Source organism: Teleopsis dalmanni, chromosome 1 (assembly GCF_002237135.1).
Source record: "Teleopsis dalmanni isolate 2A chromosome 1, ASM223713v2, whole genome shotgun sequence".
Classification (NCBI taxonomy): Eukaryota; Metazoa; Arthropoda; class Insecta; order Diptera; family Diopsidae; genus Teleopsis; species Teleopsis dalmanni.
In genome coordinates, this window is record NC_051846.1 from 78,615,131 (window position 1) to 78,638,600 (window position 23,470).

At 30.9% G+C, this 23,470-nt stretch overlaps 3 protein-coding genes across 4 annotated transcripts; 2 read left to right on the forward strand and 1 right to left on the reverse strand.

Annotated features, from left to right (window-relative positions):
* Positions 1–3,540: 3,540 nt before the first annotated feature.
* On the reverse strand, positions 3,541–13,257 carry LOC119672723 (COMM domain-containing protein 4). 2 transcript variants are annotated; one of them, XM_038083840.1, is made up of 4 exons: positions 13,185–13,257; positions 5,384–5,524; positions 4,400–4,631; positions 3,541–4,336 (listed from the first exon to the last, which is right to left on the reverse strand). In XM_038083840.1, exons 1-4 carry the CDS (start codon positions 13,185–13,187, stop codon positions 4,101–4,103), a joined length of 612 nt encoding a protein of 203 aa, XP_037939768.1. In that variant the 5' UTR covers positions 13,188–13,257; the 3' UTR covers positions 3,541–4,100. The 2 variants fall into 2 exon arrangements, with proteins under 2 accessions (XP_037939768.1, XP_037939767.1); XM_038083839.1 differs by lacking the exon at positions 13,185–13,257 and adding an exon at positions 7,604–7,684.
* On the forward strand, positions 7,757–13,101 carry LOC119672724 (leucokinin). The gene is made up of 2 exons (XM_038083841.1): positions 7,757–7,834; positions 12,420–13,101. Exon 2 carries the CDS (start codon positions 12,442–12,444, stop codon positions 13,009–13,011), a length of 570 nt encoding a protein of 189 aa, XP_037939769.1. The 5' UTR covers positions 7,757–7,834; positions 12,420–12,441; the 3' UTR covers positions 13,012–13,101.
* A 1,675-nt stretch (positions 13,258–14,932) lies between the features above and the next one.
* On the forward strand, positions 14,933–15,853 carry LOC119685593. The gene has a single exon (XM_038099925.1). The coding sequence runs from the start codon at positions 14,933–14,935 to the stop codon at positions 15,851–15,853; it is 921 nt and encodes a 306-aa protein (XP_037955853.1).
* The last annotated feature ends 7,617 nt before the right edge of the window (positions 15,854–23,470 follow it).

The following is a 23,470-nucleotide window of genomic DNA, read 5'->3' on the forward strand; positions in this document are numbered from 1 at the left end:
TTTACTAACCTCTATGCAAATTATCTAGACATTTTTTTAAACAATTAATAATTAATATTTAATAATAGCTTGAAACACAAGTTTTCCAGTTTTATATTTACAGTCTTTTAAACTGTTGGTATTTGCAGAAGTTTGAAAGTGATTGTAAAGTACTCTAGCGTCGGTTTTAGAAAATAATCTGAATTTTCACAAATTTAGTACACAAACCAAAACCGTTTGGTAAATATGGGAAAGCTAATAGATGAAGTATTGAACATATCATCCATTTGTTCTTAATGTAGTGACCAATAGAAAAACGCCAAAACTAAAACTAATTTATAGTACAGAATATATTAAATAATAACCACGGTTGCCACTTGAAAATTTTTTTCTGTACCAAAATTGGTTTAAAAAGGTACCATTTCTGTAAAAAAAGGTCCAAAATTTTTCTATTGTCTTTTTATTAGAAAATACAATTTATATAAAATGTACAAAAAGTATAAAACAATACAATATCCACAATAAAGTTGGGTCGCCGAAAATGTACCATTTTTTGAACATGAGTACCAGAGTACCAAACGGAAAAAAAAATACCAATTTTGGTACTAAAGTACCATAAGTGGCAACCGTGATAATAACATATTCTGCTATTGGCTTTTCGATTGGTAAATCTAGATTTACTCACAGTCTGTCAAATTTTGTTGTCCAATCGTATACTTTTAGAGTAATTTAAAAATTTGTTAGTACTGTTAGTAGTAAATACCTGGAATATCGCAAATGCATATATCGAATTAAATCACACTTTATCTGTTAAATCATATAAAATAGCTGTTAATTTCTAATTTCTGTTGCTATTCTGGCAAAATAACTAGAGTGTTATAAATTATTCTCGAGTGAAAATAAAATTAATTAAAAGTGCATTAAAAGACCATCTCGATTGAAAAAATTACTACAGATTTACCAATTAAAATTGTTATGTGAAACATCTCTGTTTTCAGTACTAGTTACATATCTGAAAGAATTAAAAGCGAGAAATTTTAAGATCAATAAAGTTCAATAAACATTAAGAAATCTTAACACAATATAATCTCAAACAGAAGTAAGATTACTAATAGTGTTTTTTATTCACTATCATCTAACAGATACTATTTATAATAGATACAGAGTTTTTGAAAAATATTTCGCTATAATTTTATTTATTTCAACATATAATTTATATAATTTATTGAAGGATGTATTTATTGAAAATACTCATCGTTAGTGATCTGTCAAAGTATTTATAAGTTATATAAGTCCATACATAATTATGGACCTACAAGTGCCGACTTATAACTTTAAACCTGACAAATCAGGTTACATTTCAAAGTTTTTGTTACTTTTTTCTGATTTCTCAGAATCATTTACAGCACTTTTAAATTAAAACAAACTAATAAATAATAGGTTTGTTCCACAAGCTACTCGTAGTAACTTTAAGTAACACTGTGTACCTTGTGATCAAAAAAGAACTTATTCGTTCTTTTTTTGAATTCCCGCGCTTATCCAATCGGTAAATTTTTTTTATTTTCACGCTTGCAACACTATGTTATTATACACATTCTGTCAAAGTTTAACGTATATCGTATGATTAGTTTTTGTTTGGCGTCTCAACAGACAAGTTGAAAAATTATCGTGTGGCGATTTTTAGCTGAATTTCATTCAAAAAAAGCGTCGTTATGATGTGGCCAAAGAAATGATTTCCAACGCAGAAACGCAGATAGTGACCCCACATTCATTGAAAGCATCATAACTGGTGATGAGACATGGGTCTATGAATTTGACATGCCCACCAAACAACAATCAACCGAATGGTGCTTTGAAGGTGAGTCGAAACCGAAAAGAGAACGCCAAAGTCGGTCCAAAATCAAGGTTATGCTGACTGTTTTCTTCGATATTCGTGGTGTGGTGGACTATGAATTCCTTCCGGATGGTCAAATGGTCAATAAGGAGTATTATTTTCCCGTTATGCATCGTTTGCGTGAGGCCATTCGCAAAAAGAGGCCAGATTCATGGAAGATGGAACTCATGGAATTTATACCACGATAACGCACCGGCTCACACAGCGTTGGTTGTGTCGCAGTTTTTGGCCAAAAACTACACCAATATTATCAACCAAGCATCAAGCACCGTACTCTCCAGATATGGCCCCGTGTGACTTTTTCCTCTTCCCCCGACTCAAATTGCCATTGCGAGGAGCGCGTTTTGAGACCATAGAGGCCATAAAAGAGAATTCGCTGCGTGAACTAAAGGCCATACCTTCGGCGGCCTATAAAACTTTTATGGAAAATTGGATCAAGCGTTGGCATGCATGTATTGCCGCAGGAGGAGAGTACTTTGAAGGCGATAATAAAGAAAATGATTAAAAATTAAAATTTTGCGTTTTTTTTTAAACTTTTCGTTCTTTTTTGATCAAATGGTATACACAAGTGCGTTTCACCAGCAAATTTTCGAGTAAATGAGAGCATCTGAGAGAACGTAACATAACATTCCTTTCGAAATTTAAAACTGCTACACAGACTGTACTCGTACATTTTATTTTAAGTAAAATTTGTGTGATGTGTAATTCAGCTGTTTTGATTTGAATTTAAATTTTTGTGTTGTATATTTGCGCGACACTGGTGTTCTCATCAGCCACTACACAAACTTCTTCCATGAAAATCAGTGTAAAGAGGGTAATTTGGCACTTTATTTGTATTACACTCTCAGTTTGTACTTTACTTGTGTTTTACTTGAGTTTTACTACGAGTAGTAGAGTTTTACTACGAATACACCTAATGGCTTATGGAAGTTGTAATCAATTGTTATAAATACAAAAAATTTGAATGTTAAAGGAGCTCAATTAAAACTTAAATTTTAATAGACTGAAAGATTAATCGTAAAAAAGGTAAACGACGAGGTTGATTTTTGATATTGATGATATATTGGTATTCAATTCAATTACGATTGTACAATAAAAAGTCATGAAATTCAAATTGTCCACTTATAGAAAGGTGCTAAGTTTTTTATTGCAAAACAAAATAAAAAATTGTTAATCCTTAAAAAAAAAAATGCTGCGTACCTATTGCGACGAATCAGAAAAAAGTTTGAGAAACACTGGTCTATATTTATCTGGCGCATTCAGTTATTATTTATCGTAGTTTATATATTCAATATAAAAGTTGTCGTCAGATGGCGTATTTAGTTTCATACTTTGTTGGGACTGATATTTTGAAATTTGTGAAATTTACCAAAATTCCTTGTAATATTCCAGTTTCCCGATATTGTAATATAATGCATCGTTTCCACTATGTCATTTTCAATGGCAAATCTTCCCAGTATAATGAAAACGAGTAGTCATATGATGTCATATTCGAATTCTTGTCATGTAATGAAAACGCATTTGAAACACTAGTCAATTGTAATTGTCATTTAAAATGACATAAAATGCCATTTAAAAACAAGGCATAAACTTAAAACTTAAATATAATCGAATAAAATTTTATTATATATTATTAGAAATCTTTTTTTTATGTTCAAATAGATTTATTTTATTTTTTAGAGCATTATTTATTTGGATTTAGACTTAATTTGTTTATACATCAAAACAGAACGGCTCTCCCAGCGTTGACCGTTTACATTTCACAGAAACTGACCATTTTGTAGCACAATACTTTCCTCAGCAGTTGTCATTTTCTGTTGTTAATGCACTGTTGACCCAGATAACGGTAACGATGGAATTAGCTCAAAATATAAATATGAATCATCAAAGTCACAATAGTTAGTAATGTGGACTTCGAAACAGATATATATATATAAATGAATATTTCTTTTACGTATTTAATCAATTATAATGCTGACATTAACTATCATCAAAATATGGTATTGTGTCAGGCTTAATCCAAATAATTGGTTACAACGTAGCGAGTTTCATAGAGTGATATATCAAAATACTTGTATTCCACAAGATCAATTGAAATAATAAACTTAAAACTATATCTAATTGTGTCCATTATCAGTTAACTTAGTTTAAAAATCTCGATATTGTTAATACTAACATGCAAATTTACCATTATTCAAATATTTTTTAATCGCACAAAAGCATTTTATTATGATGCACCACTCCATTCTTCTATTGAATTCTGTTGTATAAGATCCTGTGCGATTTTGAGTTCTTCTAATAGTGCTTTAACATTTTCATAGCTCATATTGACAATATGAGTTGTGCACTCCTCAGGTAAATCATTAACTACTTCATCTGATAGTTTTATTTCAAATGTGGCACAGTTAATCGTTTTAGTGTCTTCAGTTGGAGAAATATATCGCACCGAAGTTAACTCATTAACTAAAAAATAAGAAAAAGATTACATTATTATAGGAAATATAGTGTATATGAGTATTTTAATACTTTTAAATGCTTTGTCGACTAGTTTTTGGCGAATTGATGTCGCATTTGCCGTAAGTACGCGACTCACTGCAGCCGCATGATCTTTTGGTAAACCCAGTTGTTGAATTTCCTCATTAAAAACACTCTCAGCTACATTGTGTCGGGCGGCATTTACCAGAAGAAAGTGTACGCAAGCTATAGCTGACTTTCCTTCGTATGAATCAGTGCCGATACAGATCTTAATATCATCTTCCTATGATATATATAAAGAATAATAAAATATATCTTCAATATAGATTTATGTTATAGTATGGTACATGCAATTAATGTGAAATGTTATAACAATTTATTTCAAATACTAATTTTTTTATGTGTTTGGATTATTAATCAACGAAACAGTGGGTTATTAAAACATTTTGTTTAACTCTTGGCCAGTTATTTTACCTGGCCAATCAACTTATTTTTTATATGCAGTAGTTTTTAGTTGATGCCCTTTTAAATATGGAGAGCGAAAGGGTAAAGGATAAAAAGGTAAAGGCGGAAGATACAGAAAGGATAAAAATGCTGTTCAAGCCAGAAAGAAATTGACCGATGTGTATGGAAAGCTTTTACAACTTGAATCAGATACCCACCATATTCTCCAGACCTGGCACCATCGGATTATTATTTGTTCCGGTCACTCCAAAGTTTTTTAGATAGTAAAACCTTCACCTCAAATGAGGAGGTCAAAAATTACCTCGATCACTTTTTTGCCAACAAAGACGAAAAATTGTATGAACTACCAGAAAGATGGCAAAAGGTGTTGGACCAGAACGACCGATATATAATTTAATAAAGTATTTATTTATTATACGAAAACTGTCTTTCATTTCCACCAAAAAAAATGAAATTACTTTCCGAACAACCTAATAATTATACATGAAATCTTATTTCCCAAAGTAACTGACATTCTTAAAAACTATTTCAAAGATTAAATTCAATATTCACAACAATACATTATCTTACGTCTAAATTATCGTCTATAATCCTTTTCGCCACCAGTCCTGCTAATTTTTCCAAGTTTTCCGCTGTTAGTGTAGACAGTTTAGAAATAATCTCTGCCAAAACCCAGTCAGGACAATCGCCATCTCCACAAAAACGAAATTTCTACAAAAAAAACAACAAAGTCTCAATTAAAAGTTATTAATAAATTAAAACAAAACTCAAGCATTCGTAAAATCAAAATGTTTTCGCTAAATTTTATAGGTCAATAAGAACAAGTGAACAAATGATTTCACACTTAAGCTAACAAAGCAGTATCTCAGAAATTCACAGTACATTTAAGTTTAAGTGGGAGGAAGATTCAATATTTGTTGTCGTTTTCTATGTGTTGCCAATTACTTAGCACTTACGCACTTTAACGACTACTTCAGTTTAAATAAAAAATAAAATAAAAAGGTTTCAATGTATAATTAACATATTTTGGTTGATGTTTCTTTTAAGTGATTAACTTAAATATATCTTCAAATGTGGGAGAATATGAAGGAAAATTATTTGTATTAACTTTCTTGATATTTGCCAATTATCAGTAAAGTAGGTTTGGTTCTTGGTTAAAAACGGCATTTGGAAAAGAAAAAACGACGCATTTATTTATGTATGCACAACGTATTCTCAGAAATATTGCTTTTTATAATTCAGTGTTTGTTTTTATTTACATATTTTTTTATAATTTTACCATTTTAAAGTTAACTACTGCGCTAATCTGTGGCAATTAATAATTCCGAAGCTGACAGTCGCAGGATACCGACAACAAGAATTATGACACTTGTTGCATATACCAATTGCTCGCATTTAACTGTTTGCATACTCGTACGTTGTGTGTGTGTGAGTGGCTGTGAGTGGCTGTGAGCAACAGCCACCCAGTAGAAAAAGTGGTCTTCGAAGACATTGTCTTCAAGACGGTCTTTGATACTGCGTCCGCATGTTCAAGCAAATTTGCAAAACAATTGCTCAAAACATGAATATAAATACTCTTTCTTTGCTTTCTCTCTCATTTTTAGTGTTCATAGCATCGAATTTGAATTTTACCTCAGATGACGCTATGTTTTATAAATGAAGTGACGCAATAATTTTGAAGTGTAGTGAATAAACATTTGTGAAATAAATATTAAAAAAATCAAAATGAATAAAGAAACAAAATCATTAAACTATGAAATATTAAAAAAAAAGATATTAAATCAAAACAAATTAAATAGTGACTTAGTTCCTGGAAAATATATTGATATTAATATTGAAGACAATAATTCCATTGAAAGTTATTTAAGAAACGAAACAAAGGATGTTGAAAATAAAAAAACTGAAAACACTTGTGAAAAATTAGCTGTTATATTTAAAAAACACAGGATTAACAGGCGTTGTGGTAATGATATTTTAGAACTCTTAAGATCAGAAGGTTTAATTGTACCAAAATCCTCTTCAACGCTTTTGAAAACATATAAAACTTCAACAATTGATGATAGCGAAATGCTATAAATTATTTTATATTAGTTTTAGTTAATTTTAGATATGCTAAGTTATATTAAGTTAATTATTTAAATTAATTTTCATTATGTTTACTAGTTTTTACTAGTTTATTATTAATATCTTAATAAAATTTATAATAATTTATAATAAAATTTATAATTTACTTTTAAAACTTTTAATTTTGAATGTAATGTAAGAAATTATTATATAAAATAAATAAAAGTACAAAATACAACAATTTCTTTCTACTTATTTAAAGAGAAAATTGAAATTCATTTAAAATTTAAAGAGTGCAATAAAAGAGTAGAAATAAAAAAAAGGGTGAAAAAATTATATGAGCACTGCACTAAGAGCGCACAACTTTCTGTCGAATGCGTCCGTTATGCAAGACATGGTCTTCGAGACGGTCTTCGAGACATGTACACAAAAATTCATTGAAGACATTTGGCTAATTTGTATGAAAATGTCTTCGAAGACCGTCATACATTTGGATCGATCGGTCTTCATGTATGTATCCATGTCTTGAAGACGTCTTCGATGATGGATCGATCCGTTTTCTACTGGGCAGCACCGCTTGTGGGTGTATGAGTACGCCGAAAAGCATGCTACAATTATATTATTTATCTTTGTTAAAAGTTGTAAGTGTAACGGCTTAGAAATGTTGACGTTGTTCATAATTATTTAATTAACTGTACGTACGTTACACAGCGTCGCGTTACCAACCTTTGCACTGTTTTTCCGACGTTTTGCTATAAAAACGGTCACAATTTTAAAATTTCCATAGTTGGTCATGGTAGTGTCGGAAGATTCGGCAACACGTTGGTTCGCTACTTACTCAGTGTGAAGTGAAAATATTTGAAGCTGAGTTTTGTTTTCTTTTATTTTCAATTATTGTTCTAATAAAATAAGGAAATTGCCTTCAGTGGCAAATACAAAAAAGTGTTGTGTGCAAAGGCAAGTGATTTTTATCTAAATTTTGATTTATATATATTATTACAGGGAATTTTATAGTTAAAAAAAGTTTTTTTTTTGTAAATTCTTATCTATAGTTTTTGTGATTTCAAAAAAATTGTATTAACATAGATCAATTGTTAAGAAAGTGTAGAATAACTTTGAGTAATTTTGTTTAAATAAATTTTATTAACATAGATCAATTGTTAAATAAATTTAGAATAATGTTATTAATTATTCAATTACATTAAAAATTATAAAAGTACATTAAATAAAGATATTTTTAGATTAATAAAAATATTCTTAGCTTAGCTTATTTTGATATATTACATAAAACAATAAATAAATTCGTTTCAAGTTTCCCAGCGCACCCATTTGACAATTAATTTTAGTAAATATAACTATTTTGAGTAACTTTATTTACTGTATTGTATAACACACCTTCGTTTTCGAGTTATAGAGTTTTAAAGTCAAAAATGTTTACATTACATTAAAACTATCAACAAGAGGAAGACTCACAATCTAATAAGTTTTTTTTTCTTCACTGCTTTATTTATTAAATCTTGCTAAATAGAAATTGATAATAATTTTGTAAATCTTAAAAAACTAACGTGTAAGTTATTGAGCTAGGGTATTCATATCTAGTGAACTAAACTATATCTATATATAAAGTAGTTAAAAAAGTTGTTTAAAATTACTAACTTTTTCTATTTCTATTTTTCTATCTATTTCTAGTAATATTTTGCTATTTTATCTTACTTTAATATTATTGTTTTATTATTTAATTATTTTGTTTTGAATTTTTATATATTATATGTTTTTTTAAAAGAGTGAAGTAAACTATATCTACATATAAAGTACTTAAAAAAATTTCTCAAAATAACTAACTTTTTCTATTTCTATTTTTCTTTCTATTTCTAGTAATATTGCTATTTTATCTTACTTCAATATTATTGTTTTATTATTTAATTATTTTGTTTTAAATTTTTATATATTATATGTTTTTTTAAAAGAGTGAAGTAAACTATATCTACATATAAAGTAGTTAAAAAAATTTCTCAAAATAACTAACTTTTCCTGTTTCTATTTTTCTTTCTATTTCTAGTAATATTGCTATTTTATCTTACTTCAATATTATTGTTTTATTATTTAATTATTTTGTTTTAAATTTTTATATATTATATGTTTTTTTAAAAGAGTGAAGTAAACTATATCTACATATAAAGTAGTTAAAAAAGTTGTTCAAAATAACTAACTTTTTCTATTTCTATTTTTCTTTCTATTTCTAGTAATATTGCTATTTTATCTTACTTCAATATTATTGTTTTATTATTTAATTATTTTGTTTTAAATTTTTATATATTATATGTTTTTTTAAAAGAGTGAAGTAAACTATATCTACATATAAAGTAGTTAAAAAAATTTCTCAAAATAACTAACTTTTTCTGTTTCTATTTTTCTTTCTATTTCTAGTAATATTGCTATTTTATCTTACTTCAATATTATTGTTTTATTATTTAATTATTTTGTTTTAAATTTTTATCTTTTTTTAAAAGAAATTTTGTATATTTTTAAGTAAATAACTAATTTTTGAGTTCTTAATTCTAATTTTTTTATATAGTAATTTTTTAATCCTTAATGTTTTGGTATAAGTATTCGTTATACTATATTTGCACAATAAGTTGTTATAGCGACCTGCACTGAGAAAAAAGCGTAACTTTTTCGGCAAAACTAATTAAAATTTATTAATTTTTTTATTATTTAAATAATGAATAAATTTAAAAAAAATTATAAGTAGAGTGAATTTCATTCATTTAATTTGCAAAACACATTTCATAATTTTTTTTCAGTTATAGACAAAAATTTTTTATATAAAGTTTGTAGTAAAATTTATATATAAAAAATCTTAGTTCAAACTTTATTACAACAAATAATAATATATGAATTAATGTCATTTTTTTAATATATTAGGGAAATACTCAAGTGTTATTATTTTAAGCACACATATTTAAAATATTTATTAGTTTTTTAGAACTAATATGAAGAATTTATATGAAGAATTTTTATGAAGCATTTATTCTTCATGTTATATTCAATAGTAATAAATTTTTGAGTTGTTACGTCGAAAATTTAAATTCGGTTTTGTTTTTTTAAAACTTTTAACTTTTATTTCGATCGTTATTTTTAGTATATTTGTATAAGTATAAATTCGCTTTTGCATTTATCAGGAGAATTCGTAATATTCCAAATTTAATTTAGTTCATTTTGATAGTTATAAAGATACAATCAAAAATACGAGTTTTTGAGTAAAAATATTTCGAAAGGTACAATCCTGATACAGTCATTAACAGAATTAAACCAAAAAAAAAATTTTAGTTAAAATATCTCCAATATCTCTAATAAGTACCAGTACCAAATTGCAAGTTCAGAACAAAATAGGTAGATATAAATAGATAGATATAGATAGATAGATAATAATGATAGATGGAAATTATTTCACAGAAAATGTTTGCAAGAAAATAAGGTCCTAGTTTTGAAATAAAAGATAAAAAATATATTTAACATTTTTGGGCTAAATAGTTTTTCGACAATAATTTAATATTTTTTGAGAGATCAACTTTTAACTACCAAAGTTGGCGGTACCAATTTAGTTTAGGAATAGATTAGATATAAATTTAAAAGATATTTAATAGGCTGATAATTAATTTAAGCTATTTGATTGGTGATGTTTGACTTAACTAACTAATCGAATTTACTTTGACCTTCTCTCACACAGTTAATATTGAAAATGCATTACCCCTTCCATAATGCATTTTAATTTCTAGATCCAACGAATCATTTTTTGACACTACATTGTTTTATTCCGAAACTTCAAAACTTCGTAATTCCTATTTCCAAAAATTATCTCCTTCGTTCAAAATTTGGTTGACAATAAAGTCAGTATTGTTTTATTATGTGTATGATTCCGATCCTCAAATTTTTGCTTAATTCATTTAATATTCTATTGTCAATAAATTTAGTATCCTTTTATCATGGATACGATTACGATTTCCTGGTCATACCGATTTGTCAATGGACTGCAGTAGTCAATTTCTTTTCTTTAAACTTTCTTATACTTTTAGCCGGCTTTTATTACAATCCGTTTTCAAATGGACATGTCGGGGAAATCAAAGCGTATCATAGATTGGGAAAGTAAACAATTCAGAAATTGAAAATATCTTTAGATTTGCATTTAGACAAAATCAAATTTGACAAGCGTTAAGCTAAAAACGCAGTAATAATTATACTTAATTAATTAAGAAAGATAAATAAAACATAGGAAGTCAGTAGAAACATATAACAAAACTGTATAGGATATAGCAATATTAACAACGGGACCAACAGCAACAACATACCACTTTCATTTTCTCGTATTTGGATTTTTAGCATCTTATACTCTTCAATACAAAACAAAAAAAAAATTGAGTTTAAATTGGTAACAATTTTTTTAAGTAAAAATAATACCGCAACTATAGAGATAAATTTTTTTAAAGCAAAAACGTTTTTTTAATACTACACGATAATTGATTGTTTAAGGTTAATTGCAGTACAAGACCACTGCTCTAACATATTTCATGATTGATATGTCATATGGGACAGGGCGTGTGCTTCAGTACATACGTAAAGCATTAAAAAGCATTAAAATTCTCTTTAACACAGTATAAACTTTAATGTTTTCTTCATTAGAACATATAAATAACTTTATAACAAAGTATGATACTAATTTAAAGTGGAAGTGGTAACAATCTCGATGAAAAGATTAATCCCATAATATTGAGTCCGTCGAATTAATTTTTCAAAAATTTAAATTGATTATTGGCTGCGATAATGAAAGTACGCCATTGAATGTAATAACAAAAGTATTAAATAAATGATAGTACGAAACAAGATGTTTAAGAAAAATTGTTAAAAATTAAATATCTTAGAGTGTAGGAGAACAATAGATGATATTTGAGAAGGTGTTGTGCCTTAACATCCGTGAACCGGCAACTTTAGTTTTTTTCTTTGTAACAATATAATTTTATATAATTTTACTAAATAAAGACCTATTCAGTTGTATTGCAGTCTTAAAATATCTATTCCAAAGTAATTTTGTTTATAATTTTTGAGTTGTTACGTCGAAAATATTTAAAGTCGCTTTTGTTTTTTAAGAATTTTAGCTTTTATTTCGATCGTTCTTTTTAGTATATTTTTAAACGTATTCCGACAAATTCGTTCTTGCCTTCATCAGAAGAATTCTTAATATTAGGAATAATATTCCAATATTAGCAATTCTCCTTCATCATTATCCTTACGAATAATATTCCAATATAAGGAATTCTCTTTCATCATTATCCTTAGGAATAATATTTTAATATTAGGAATTATCTGGAAGACAAAACCGAATTTGTCAAAATACGTGTAGAAATATACCAAAATTAACGATCGAAATAAAAGCTAAAATTCGTAAAAAACAAAACCGACTTTATCTATTCCAATATTTGCCAGATCTAAATTAAATAATGAATATTAATAGTTTCAACAAAAATAATGAATTTGTACATTACAGCTCAACCTTCAGGCCACCAACTATGCTTGCACCAAAAATTTTACTGCTTGTGGCGCTGATATGGTTTTACAAGCAATTCGCTGCAAAGGCTAATATATTAAACAGAGCATCACCAGGACTAAGTGCAACAGATGAGCTCAATACTTGCGAAGAGCAGTTGTCCAAATACCGAAAGTTTTTACTGCAAGCAATAATCAGCTTTGAAGATGTTTGTGATGCATACAACGCACATCCCGTAACTATGGAAAGTCATGTTTTTCAAGGTGTCGGCAACGCTGGGAGAACAACACGTGAAGGTGACGACTTATTGGTATCACCAATATTTCTGCACAATTACCAACCGCCTGAACAAAGATCAGAAATATGGGCTTTTTTTAAACTTTTAATGGCACAATTCAATGACGTGGAGTTTACAAATGTTATACGGGAAGCGGTCATCGAACGCTGTCATATAAAGTCTCAACGCGACGAGAAACGCAACTCAGTTGTACTGGGTAAAAAACAAAGATTTCATTCTTGGGGTGGCAAAAGATCACAGCTTTTAAGTCCAGGCTCAGATGAACACAATGGCGATCAAATGTATTTAACTTAAATTAATAATTATTTTAACTTTCTATGAAACTCAAAGTAAAACTTTAGTTAAGTATTAAACAAAACATATGTATAATATATTTTAACTCAAATAAATATTGGAATGGTATTATTACTGCAAGTACAATAAAGTACAAATACACGTGTTTAATTTATAATAATATAATTTATTACCATTTTGTTATGAATTTAAACGCAATCCGGCAAACTCACAATTTTTCACTTTTCACAAGCTATAAACAAAAACTAACACAGCTGATGGAGAAACTTCAAAATCAGCTGTTTAATGCAATTACATTCGCACTCTGGCGGGGCCTAGCAATTTAGAATATTTGTTGTATAGATGTAACACTTTTCAATATTATTATTTGTCGTTTACTGCAAGATGTAACACTTTTCTATATTATTATTTGTCTTTTGATATTAAAACACTTAATTAAGAATTGCGACGGATTAACACAAAATATTTATTATATACTTTATACAAAATTCATTTTTAACATCAGTTTTAACGAAAGAAACCAAATTCTTAATATAAACTATTGTTTTCAATAGAGAGGTATTTCAAACTGTATGAAATCAAAAAAAAAAAAAATTTAATAATTATTTGAATTTTTGGCTGGCCATTCAGCTGTTTTGAGTATTGCCAAATACCTATTGTCAGTGGTCTTTCTGGAATTATTTCTTATATTTAATTTAGCGTAAATATTTTGTTGCGACTGCAAGTACTAAGGGTTGAGTTAAGAGTATAGTTAACATATTTAAATTGCTAAATCTGACACATGTGGTCAATAATGTTATGTACGGATTTATAAACCAAAACAGAATTATTTCAGCCCAGTAATGATGGATATTTGGCATTATTTAAAATAACCGTTTGATCAAAAACTTCAATTTTTTATATATAGAAAATATTTACTACTGCAATTTATAACTGCTTGGACCCTTAGAATAATAATATTGAAAAGATGTTTATATTAAACACCATATTGTCCTAATTGTGCGTAAGACTGGAAATATGCGCCTAACTTAAACTTTAGTTATTAAGTTATATTTAACATAACTTATAAATTTAGATTAAAAACTATATTATCATCATCTTTTCGCAATTTTTGTAAAATCAATTTTCAAGAGCGGTATATATTTATTTTAGCCCAATATTTATTCACGGAATTAATATAGTTTGTTATTTACCCAAATATTATTATTATTTGCCGCACATTTGTCGTTCTTATGCAGATAAGTACAACAGTGTAAACATAGCGTAAACATAATTAAAATATTATTTGCACGAAATTTTATTTCGATATTACAATTATTTTACGATGCATTTAGTTTAATGATTTATATTTAGATTTAGATATCCCTTAAATTTTTTGACTATAATTAACAGATATTCCCTTCAAACACAAGCTCTGACTTGTGATGTCTGTTGTAGAGAGCATTCCAAAAAAGTTCCGAGGATTCCAAGGATTCGAATGGATTTCAACAATCTAAAACAATAAGCCTCGCCCAAAAGTTAATATATAAAAGTTTATCCGAATCAGTATTACGTAATGTAAGTAGGGTGCATGGGAACCATTCGCATGACCCATTCTAGACGTAATGGACTTGTGGCGAACTCGCCACACATACTGCAGCGCCCTCTGTGTGTGAATGTACACGCACTCGCACCATCTGTGGGCAAAAGGAACATTTTTCAATGAGCAGCTAACTTCAATAACTGGCTTCCTTCTTCTTCCTATTTTGCACGTTTTAGTAACACAACGTTTTTATCATTTTGTAAACATTTGTTATATTTATTTAAAATAAAGTATGTGGTAAAAACCCACATAATTGGTGACCCCGACGCAAATTAAACACATAATTGGAAGCAGCGCAAGTTATTTATTTATTTCATAAAGTCAAAACAAACTTGCACAATGTTGGGTGACGCAATGCTGAACAAAGAAGCAGAAATGTCTAATGCCAACAAAGAAACAACAGCAAAGTCAGCAGCGGCAGACACGAGTTTCACAACAGTAAAAAACGATATTGATGCAGTAAAGTTAACGAATTTGCCTTCATTTTTGCAAACTGACCCGGAGTTATGGTTTACTCAAGTGGACGGATTACTACACATCAATCGCATCACCTCTGATCTATCCAAATTCTACACGGTAATCACAGCACTAGACGGCGAAACGCTTCGTCAAGTTTCAGACATAGCAAAAAATCCGCCAGCTACGGGCAAATATGAAACGTTGAAAAATGAATTAATTTCACGATTTGGGGAGTCGCGTCAGAAACAATTGATTAAATTGCTAACGGATTTAGACGTGTCTAACAAGCGTCCAACGCAGTTGCTCCGAGAGATGAGAGATCTGGCAGCGTCAAATATGTCGGAAGACGCCTTGTCAGCACTTTGGTTGCAGCGATTGCCTAGTAACATTCGTTGCATCTTATCTGCGTGCAGCTCCAAGGATGTTAATCAAATGGCCGAATTGGCAGATAGAATAACTGACAATATGCCCACTCCTCATTATGTTATGGCTACCGCATCTGCAATTAACCGACGCAGTAACACAGAGGAATCAACATTGGAGGCACGTGTGACAGCGTTAGAAATATCTCTGCAACAAGTGGTAAGTAAACTAAGTGAAATAGCAATAGAGCTCAGACGACCAGCAAACTCACAGGGGCGAAGCAGGGCTCGCAGTTCTAGCAGAACTCAGTTTAAAAGTCAGCGTGAAGATCGAAAAGTCTGTTATTATCACATTAAATTTGGAACAGCTGCAACAAAATGCTTAAAACCATGCGAGTTCGGCTGCCAAACAACTAATATCAAACAGAAGGAAAACTAAAACCGTTGTCGTCCACAAGTGCAGTAAACGACAACGCGCTGGAACACTGCACTGAAGAAGCTCGTTTACATGTAATTGATCGTATCTCAAATATGAAGTTTCTAGTTGACACCGGATCGGCCGTATCCATTATTCCTTTAGCAGCAATCACAGTGAAACGCAACCTAGTGCCAGATGAACTAAAATTATTCGCAGCAAATAATTCATTTATTAAAACGTACGGTACTAAGAGACTTAGCATCAATCTTGGTTTACGACGCAGTTTCAATTGGAACTTCATTATAGCAGACGTCAAATGTCCAATCTTGGGCGCAGATTTTCTGGCGAAATATGGTCTAATTCCAGACATAAAATCAAGACGGTTATTAGACCCGCTTACTACATTGTCGTCATCTGGTGCAGTTGAAACCACATCGATACATTCGGTATACACATTGGATCCAAATTCAAAATTCTTTACAATCGTCAACAAATACATTGATTTGTGCAGTGCAAATAACTATAGCCTCCCTGACGCATCTGTAGTCTGTCATCAAATAGTCACTGATGGTCAGCCAGTGCATGAAAGGTCACGCCGTTATTCAACGGAAAAATTAAAGGCAATTCGCGAAGAATTTTCAACGCTGTTGGAGCAAGGAATTATTCGTCCGTCAAACAGTCCGTGGTCGAGTCCAATTCACCTGGTAAAAAAGAAAACAGGTGCTTGGAGAGCCTGCGGTGACTTTAGAAAACTAAATGCGCAAACCAAACCAGATAGGTACCCAATACCATACCTAGACCAAGTAACGGAAAAACTACATGCTAGCAAATTATTTTCAAAGATTGATATACATAGAGCGTACTACAACATACCGATGCAAGCTGATGACATATGCAAAACCGCAGTAAGTACACCCATTGGGTTATTTGAATTTGTAGTCATGCCGTTTGGTCTTAAAAACGCTACGCAAACCTTTCAAAGGTATATGGATTCATTGTTCAGGAAAATGCCATTTGTCTTCTGCTACCTTGACGATATTTTAATATTCTCAGAAAGTGAACAGCAGCATTTGGAACATGTAGAAGCAGTACTAAAAACACTCAATAAGGCCAAGCTTGTCATAAACACCGCTAAGTGCGAGTTCGGAGTTTCACAACTAAGTTTTTTAGGGTATGATGTATCAGTCGATGGTATCAGCCCGCCTGTAGAACGAGTGAGAGTAATTAATGAATACACGAAGCCAAAGACAGTAAAAGAAATTCGTCGTTTTTTGGGAATCCTAAATTATTACCGCAAGTGTATTCCACAGGCCGCCAAATTACAAGCACCTTTAAATGAGCTATTAAAAAATTCAAAAAAGAACGACAACACGCCTATAACATGGACTACCACGTTAGATGCAGCGTTTGAAAACTGTAAAACAAGTGTAACCGCGTTACCTAAATTAACATTTTTGTCTCCATTAAGTACAATTCGATTGACATCGGATGCATCAAGCAACGCAGTTGGTGCAGTACTGGAACAGCAAGAAGGTGATGTTTGGCGACCGGTTGCGTTTTTCTCTTCGAAGCTCAAGGCAGCACAGAAGAATTATAGCACGTACGACAGAGAGTTGCTAGCTATATATTTAGCCATCAAAAATTTTAGACATTTACTGGAAGGTAGAAATTTTACAATTCAAACAGATCACAAACCGCTCATTTATGCATTCCAACAAAAGTCAGATAAAGTTTCACCACGTCAACTACGACAACTAAGTTTTATTGCAGAGTTTACAACAAGCATATCATACATAGATGGTAATGACAACATAGTGGCTGATAGTTTATCCAGAATTGATGCAATTAATATGCCTACGGTTATAGATCTCGAGATGATTAGCAACCATCAGAAAATAGACGAAGAGCTTAAGCAGCTATTAAAGTCAGATTCAGCACTTCAATTACAAAAACTTTTTTTACAACCCGATATGTCAACCTTTTGTGATGTATCAACAGGAATCATCAGACCATATATTCCATCATCACTTCGAAAGAAGACATTTGATACAGTGCACTCCTTAGCACATGCTGGTACTAAGTCAACGACAAAACAACTATGCAGCAAGTACGTGTGGCCGTCAATCCGAAAAGATGTCGCGAATTGGGTACGATCGTGCCAAAGTTGTCAACAAGCAAAAATAAACAGGCATAATAAACTTACGCCACAAGCTTTCAATCTTAATAATACTTCCCGAATGTGACGGTTACAGATATGCACTAACCATGATGGACAGATTTACACGATGGCCAGAAGTCGTTCCGTTGAAAGATATCACCGCCGATACAGTCGCAGAAAATTTTTACGCACACTGGATATCGCGATTTGGTTCTCCGAAAATCATAACAACTGATCAAGGAACCCAGTTCGAATCGGCTTTATTCAAGGCGCTAGCAAATCGTTTAGGCACGCAAAGAATACGTACATCTCCGTATCACCCAGAATCTAACGGGTTAATTGAGCGATTTCATCGCACTTTAAAAACAGCTCTTATGTCGCGACCTAAACACGCTTGGATACAATTGTTACCATCAGTTTTGCTCGGACTTCGATCATCCTATAAAGAAGATATCAACACTTCAGCAGCTGAAATGTTGTATGGAACAACATTACGTCTACCGGGAGAATTTTTTGTCGAAAATAACACGCTTCCGAACGAACAAAAATTCCTAGCAACATTACGTGAGCACATCCAGCAAGTACGACCAATTCCGACGTCCAATCATTCTAGCAAAGCTGTATTCGTTCATAAAGCATTGGGCGATGCATCGCATGTATTCGTAAGGGCAGATCATGTAAGGAAACCTTTAGAGCTCCCATACACAGGACCACATAAGGTAATCAAGAAAATCAACGATAGACTTTTTACAGTTGACGTACGCGGTAAGCAGGTTAACATATCAATAAACAGGTTGAAACCGGCCTTTTTCGAGCCAGCAGTAATCGAACCAAAGTTTGCAGAAGTCGACGTAGATTGCAGATCTATAAACAAAGGAAAACTCACGCAAACGAAGAAGCAAGTAACCTTTAATGTGAAAGATCCGTTAGAGTAGCAGGTTACAATCAACAGTCAACAAACCAGACCACCGGTCCAGCTATTAAGGGGGGAGTACTGTGGCGAACTCGCCACACATACTGCAGCGCCCTCTGTGTGTGAATGTACACGCACTCGCACCATCTGTGGGCAAAAGGAACATTTTTCAATGAGCAGCTAACTTCAGTAACTGGCGACTGGCTTCCTTCTTCTTCCTATTTTGCACGTTTTAGTAACACAACGTTTTTATCATTTTGTAAACATTTGTTATATTTATTTAAAATAAAGTATGTGGTAAAAACCCACATTTCTATAATAATTTAGTCGGTTTAAAAACTTTTTTTAAATTAACAACTGGAAAATTACCAAGTCATATTTGAGACATAATAATATTATTTTTCTAAAGCTAAGTACTGAATACTAAATCTAAATACTCGAAAAGTTTTAATTAAGTTTATTTTTAAATTTTTAAATGTTTTTTAATTACCCCATAAAATACTTATAGTAAACAGTTTCGACTGACTAATTTGGTGTAGAAACATTTTAGAAATTGAGGACAAAATTGATAACACCGAATTCATATTGATAAGAACAATTAAAAATTAATTAACAAATTAAACTTTTGAAAAGATCATATGGAGATATAGCATGGGATTCTAATAAGTCAGCTTGATCTTAAACATTATGAAATTATCGTATAGAACTATAGTAAATACATATATACATACACTCATACATACAAATATTTCAAGATTGAAGTGAAATAAATTGTATAAATTATATCATATATTCGAATAAGTATTTCATGTTATGAAGCTAATAATAGTATCCAATAATAAAAAGGTAGTAAAGACCAGTAAACACATAGATAATTGATGAAAAAATAATTTTTAATAATTTTAAACTATATTTTAATAATTGTTATGCCAAATATCACCACAACTCGTACAGCTCAATGAAATAGTTAAACATTATCTTACATCAAGGAATTCACCAACCTATCAGTGCCTGGTTCTAGACAAAACATATATTTTATTGATTGATGCATTTTTAGCTGGAATAAATACATGCTGTGAAAGTCCCCAGGTGATGCATGTCACTTCCTTAACAGGTCAGATTTCTTATGCAGAAAAAAGGATCGCTTATATTTTATAGTACTATCCAAGCATAATTAATGCTATATATTATAGAAACTATTCCATAATCTGGCAACACAAAAAAATCTTTGATATGATAACGTCTCTAAATAAAACTATACTAAAGCCGTAGTTAATAGTTTTATGATTGAATAGTTTTATACTATTAAGTAAATTATGTGTTAAATAATTGATACATCTGCACTTCAGTGATGTTACATACAAAGTTTTGGGTTCATACTATTAGGACAAATGCAGCTTGTGCAGGATATTTTTAAAATCATCTTCCCTGATTTTATACTATTCATTATCTTATGATGCAGATAACTACTGAACCTATGAGGTAGTATGATATTTAAACTGACAACACATCATTTTCTCCCACAGGACAGAAGTAATGCTGCTAACAAGTTATCTAATGAACCACCTTGACTCATACTATCGTCTTATCAAAATGGAACTGTCAGTATGTTATCACTGTCTGCAAGAGTATGAAATTTTATATTATATTTACCTTCATTATCTGCCTTTTTTCTGCACTAGAAGAAAGAAACTGTGCCAAGAGTTTTCAGCTCTGCTAGGCATTCATTAACCAGATTTTAAACTCTTATTAAGTTTTATTAAGATTTTGCTTACAGATTCCACCGGAAAGCTATATCTCTACGCTGATCTACACGGCTCATTTTATGAATATACAGATCAAAACCTTTTAAATATATTTAAGAGCAACGTTAAACGCTTTCAAAGTAGACCGTAACGTGTACAAGACCAACATATCAGCGCTGAACCTAATCATTCAGATTAGAAATGACCACATATGACATCAAGAAATTTTCTTTTATGATCGCAATCAGCTCAAAATGTCTTATTCGAAGTGGAAATATTTATATTCGGGAACTGGAGAAAACCATATCAGGTGAATACGTGCTTAGTCTATGAAATTTGTTGAGTATTTTTGCCAAACACTTTTGCAAAACATGGTATTTTTTTTTAATTTCAGTGAGGTACCTTAAACAAATTATATCTATAATTATATATCTATAATCTATAAATTATATAGACTACACCAAATCAATGCATCAGATATTAAGTGATGTTATTTAATCTAATTTAAATTTTATGTAATGTCTATATAAAGTCGGCTAGGTCTTTCTATTTCTTTAAACAAAAAACCCATCAATATGCACACTTAAATATTTATTTTTTACATTCTTATACCCCAACTAATTTTTGCTATTATTCCCGAAAAAAGCGGTCTTTTCTGAAACCGTTTATAGGAAAACGTGTTTTGATAAATAGAAACATGTTTCGTGCAAAATGTTGATAAAATAATAAAAAATTAAAGTATATAATATAACAAAAAAATAATATAAATATAAAATAACCAATTTGCACTTCAATGAGGTTTTTGGAAGTAATAACTGACATTTTTTAAAAACATAGAAAAACAATAACATATCCGGCAAGTCATCAAATTAATGCATATTTAATGGATTTAACAATAAGTGTAATTTAGCATTTTAAATAATATTTAAGGTATTGAGGTCGATATCGAAGAATGTTTTTTTCGAGAAGACTGCTCTATTTCATGTCATTTCAGGGTAAATATTTCAAACAAATAATTTTGTCTGAATTCATTATTTATCGATAATTACTTATTTATTAATAGCTACTTATGGTACGATTCCGATTTTCGAAGCACTCTCATTTGACAGCGAGTTTGAGTAAAGACAGCTATTTTAATATACATTTTCTGCTATGTACCTATAGCTACGTACTATAATATATTTTAGTTTTTAAGGTTGAAACAATTTTTACGTGAATATTGTCAACAAAACGTTGGTCAGATAGTAGATCCTCTATTTATGGATCTCATTGGCAGAATATACATATATAATAAAATAATCATAATGAAAAAATATATCATAATGAAGTTCAGACAGCTATAATGCGGCTCAAAACCAACAAAGCTGCAGTAACCGATGGTTTACCGGCTGAGCTGTTTAAAACTGGTGGCGAAGAGCTATGAAAACACATGCTACATCTAATTCGCAACATATGGTCGGATGAATGTATGCCCAACGATTGGAATTTAAGTGTGCTTTGCCCAATTCACAAAAAAAGTGATCCTGCAAACTGCGTTAACTACCCAGGATCAGTCTTTCAAACATCGCGTATGAAGTTCAGTCAAACAGTGGCGTCGCTAGGCGTCAGCGATGTCGGCGACCGCCGACGGCCTCGCGCCCGCAGGGGCCTCGCAAAAAGTTACCGACTGTGGATTCTAAGCACTTAATAAATATTTTGAGCAATTTGGTTTGACAATGGCATTAACTATATTCGAAGCATTCCCTAATGTTTATATAGTAATCAGATTCATGTTCACAGTTCCAGTCAGTATAGCTTCGACGAAAAGAAAGAAACAAAGTTAAAATTGTTTAAGACGTACTAGAAGAATATGATGGTCCAAGAGAGACTATCTTCATTATGATATAATTTAAAAAAAAATAGGGTGATACTAAAAGTAGGAAAATTCATTTATTTTAATTTGTGTTTATTTTAAATTGATTAGCAATAAAACTTTCGATCATGCTTTGTCGCATTAGTGAATGTTACTTATTTACTTTTACAACTGGGTTATAAAGGGGGCCTCGCAATTCTGATGTCGCCGACGTGCAGAGTTGGGCTAGCTCCGCCACTGCAGTCAAACGTATTATGTAAAAGATTGAAGCCAATCGTGAACCAACTGATTGGACCTTATCAGTGTGACTTCAAACCTGGAAATTCCAGACATTAGACTAGACACAGTGCGTTAAGTTCTGGAAAAGACCAAAGAAAATCAAATCGACACACACTACCTATTTGTCGATTTCAAAGCCGCTTTTGACACTACGAGAAGAGCCAGTCTCAATGCCGCTATATCTAAATTTGATATTCTAGCAAAACTTATACTGCTATGTAAAATGATGTTGAACAATACCACTAACTCCGTTAGAATCAGGAAGAACATCTCCGAGCCGTTTGATATCAAACGAAGTTCCAGACAGGATGACTCCTTCTCGTGTAACTATTTTAACCTAATGTTGGAAACGATAATTCGAGCAGCAAATTTAAAGCGCACTGGCACAATATTCTACAAAAGTGCTGCTTGCATATGCCGATGATATTGATGTCATTGACTTAAACACCCAAGCAGTCAGTGCGGCATTTTCCAGCCACATTTTCCATATTCCAGCAAATGGGTCTTGTGGTATATGAAGACAAAACAAAATACTTTCTGTCAACAAACAAATCTCCTGTGCGTCTATCCTGTGGCCTCTATTGACAATCGAAAAAAACACGCTCTACAGGTCTCTTATTATGCCTGTTCTGCTGTATGATGCAGAAGCTTGGAAATTGATGCAAAACAATGATGAAAAATGCTTCAAAAG

What these genes read in the sequence shown, in the direction of transcription:
- LOC119672723 (XM_038083839.1), bottom strand. Translation starts at nt 7,672, where the DNA reads ATGACCAACTATGGAAATTTTAAAATTGTGACCGTTTTTATAGCAAAA. An exon ending in TTATAGACGATAATTTAGAC is followed by an intron (nt 4,632 to 5,383) that starts GTAAGATAATGT and finishes TATATATCATAG; the next exon opens with GAAGATGATATTAAGATCTG. An exon ending in AGTCGACAAAGCATTTAAAA is followed by an intron (nt 4,337 to 4,399) that starts GTATTAAAATAC and finishes CTTATTTTTTAG; the next exon opens with TTAATGAGTTAACTTCGGTG.
- LOC119672724 (XM_038083841.1), top strand. Translation starts at nt 12,442, where the DNA reads ATGCTTGCACCAAAAATTTTACTGCTTGTGGCGCTGATATGGTTTTAC.
- LOC119685593 (XM_038099925.1), top strand. Translation starts at nt 14,933, where the DNA reads ATGTTGGGTGACGCAATGCTGAACAAAGAAGCAGAAATGTCTAATGCC.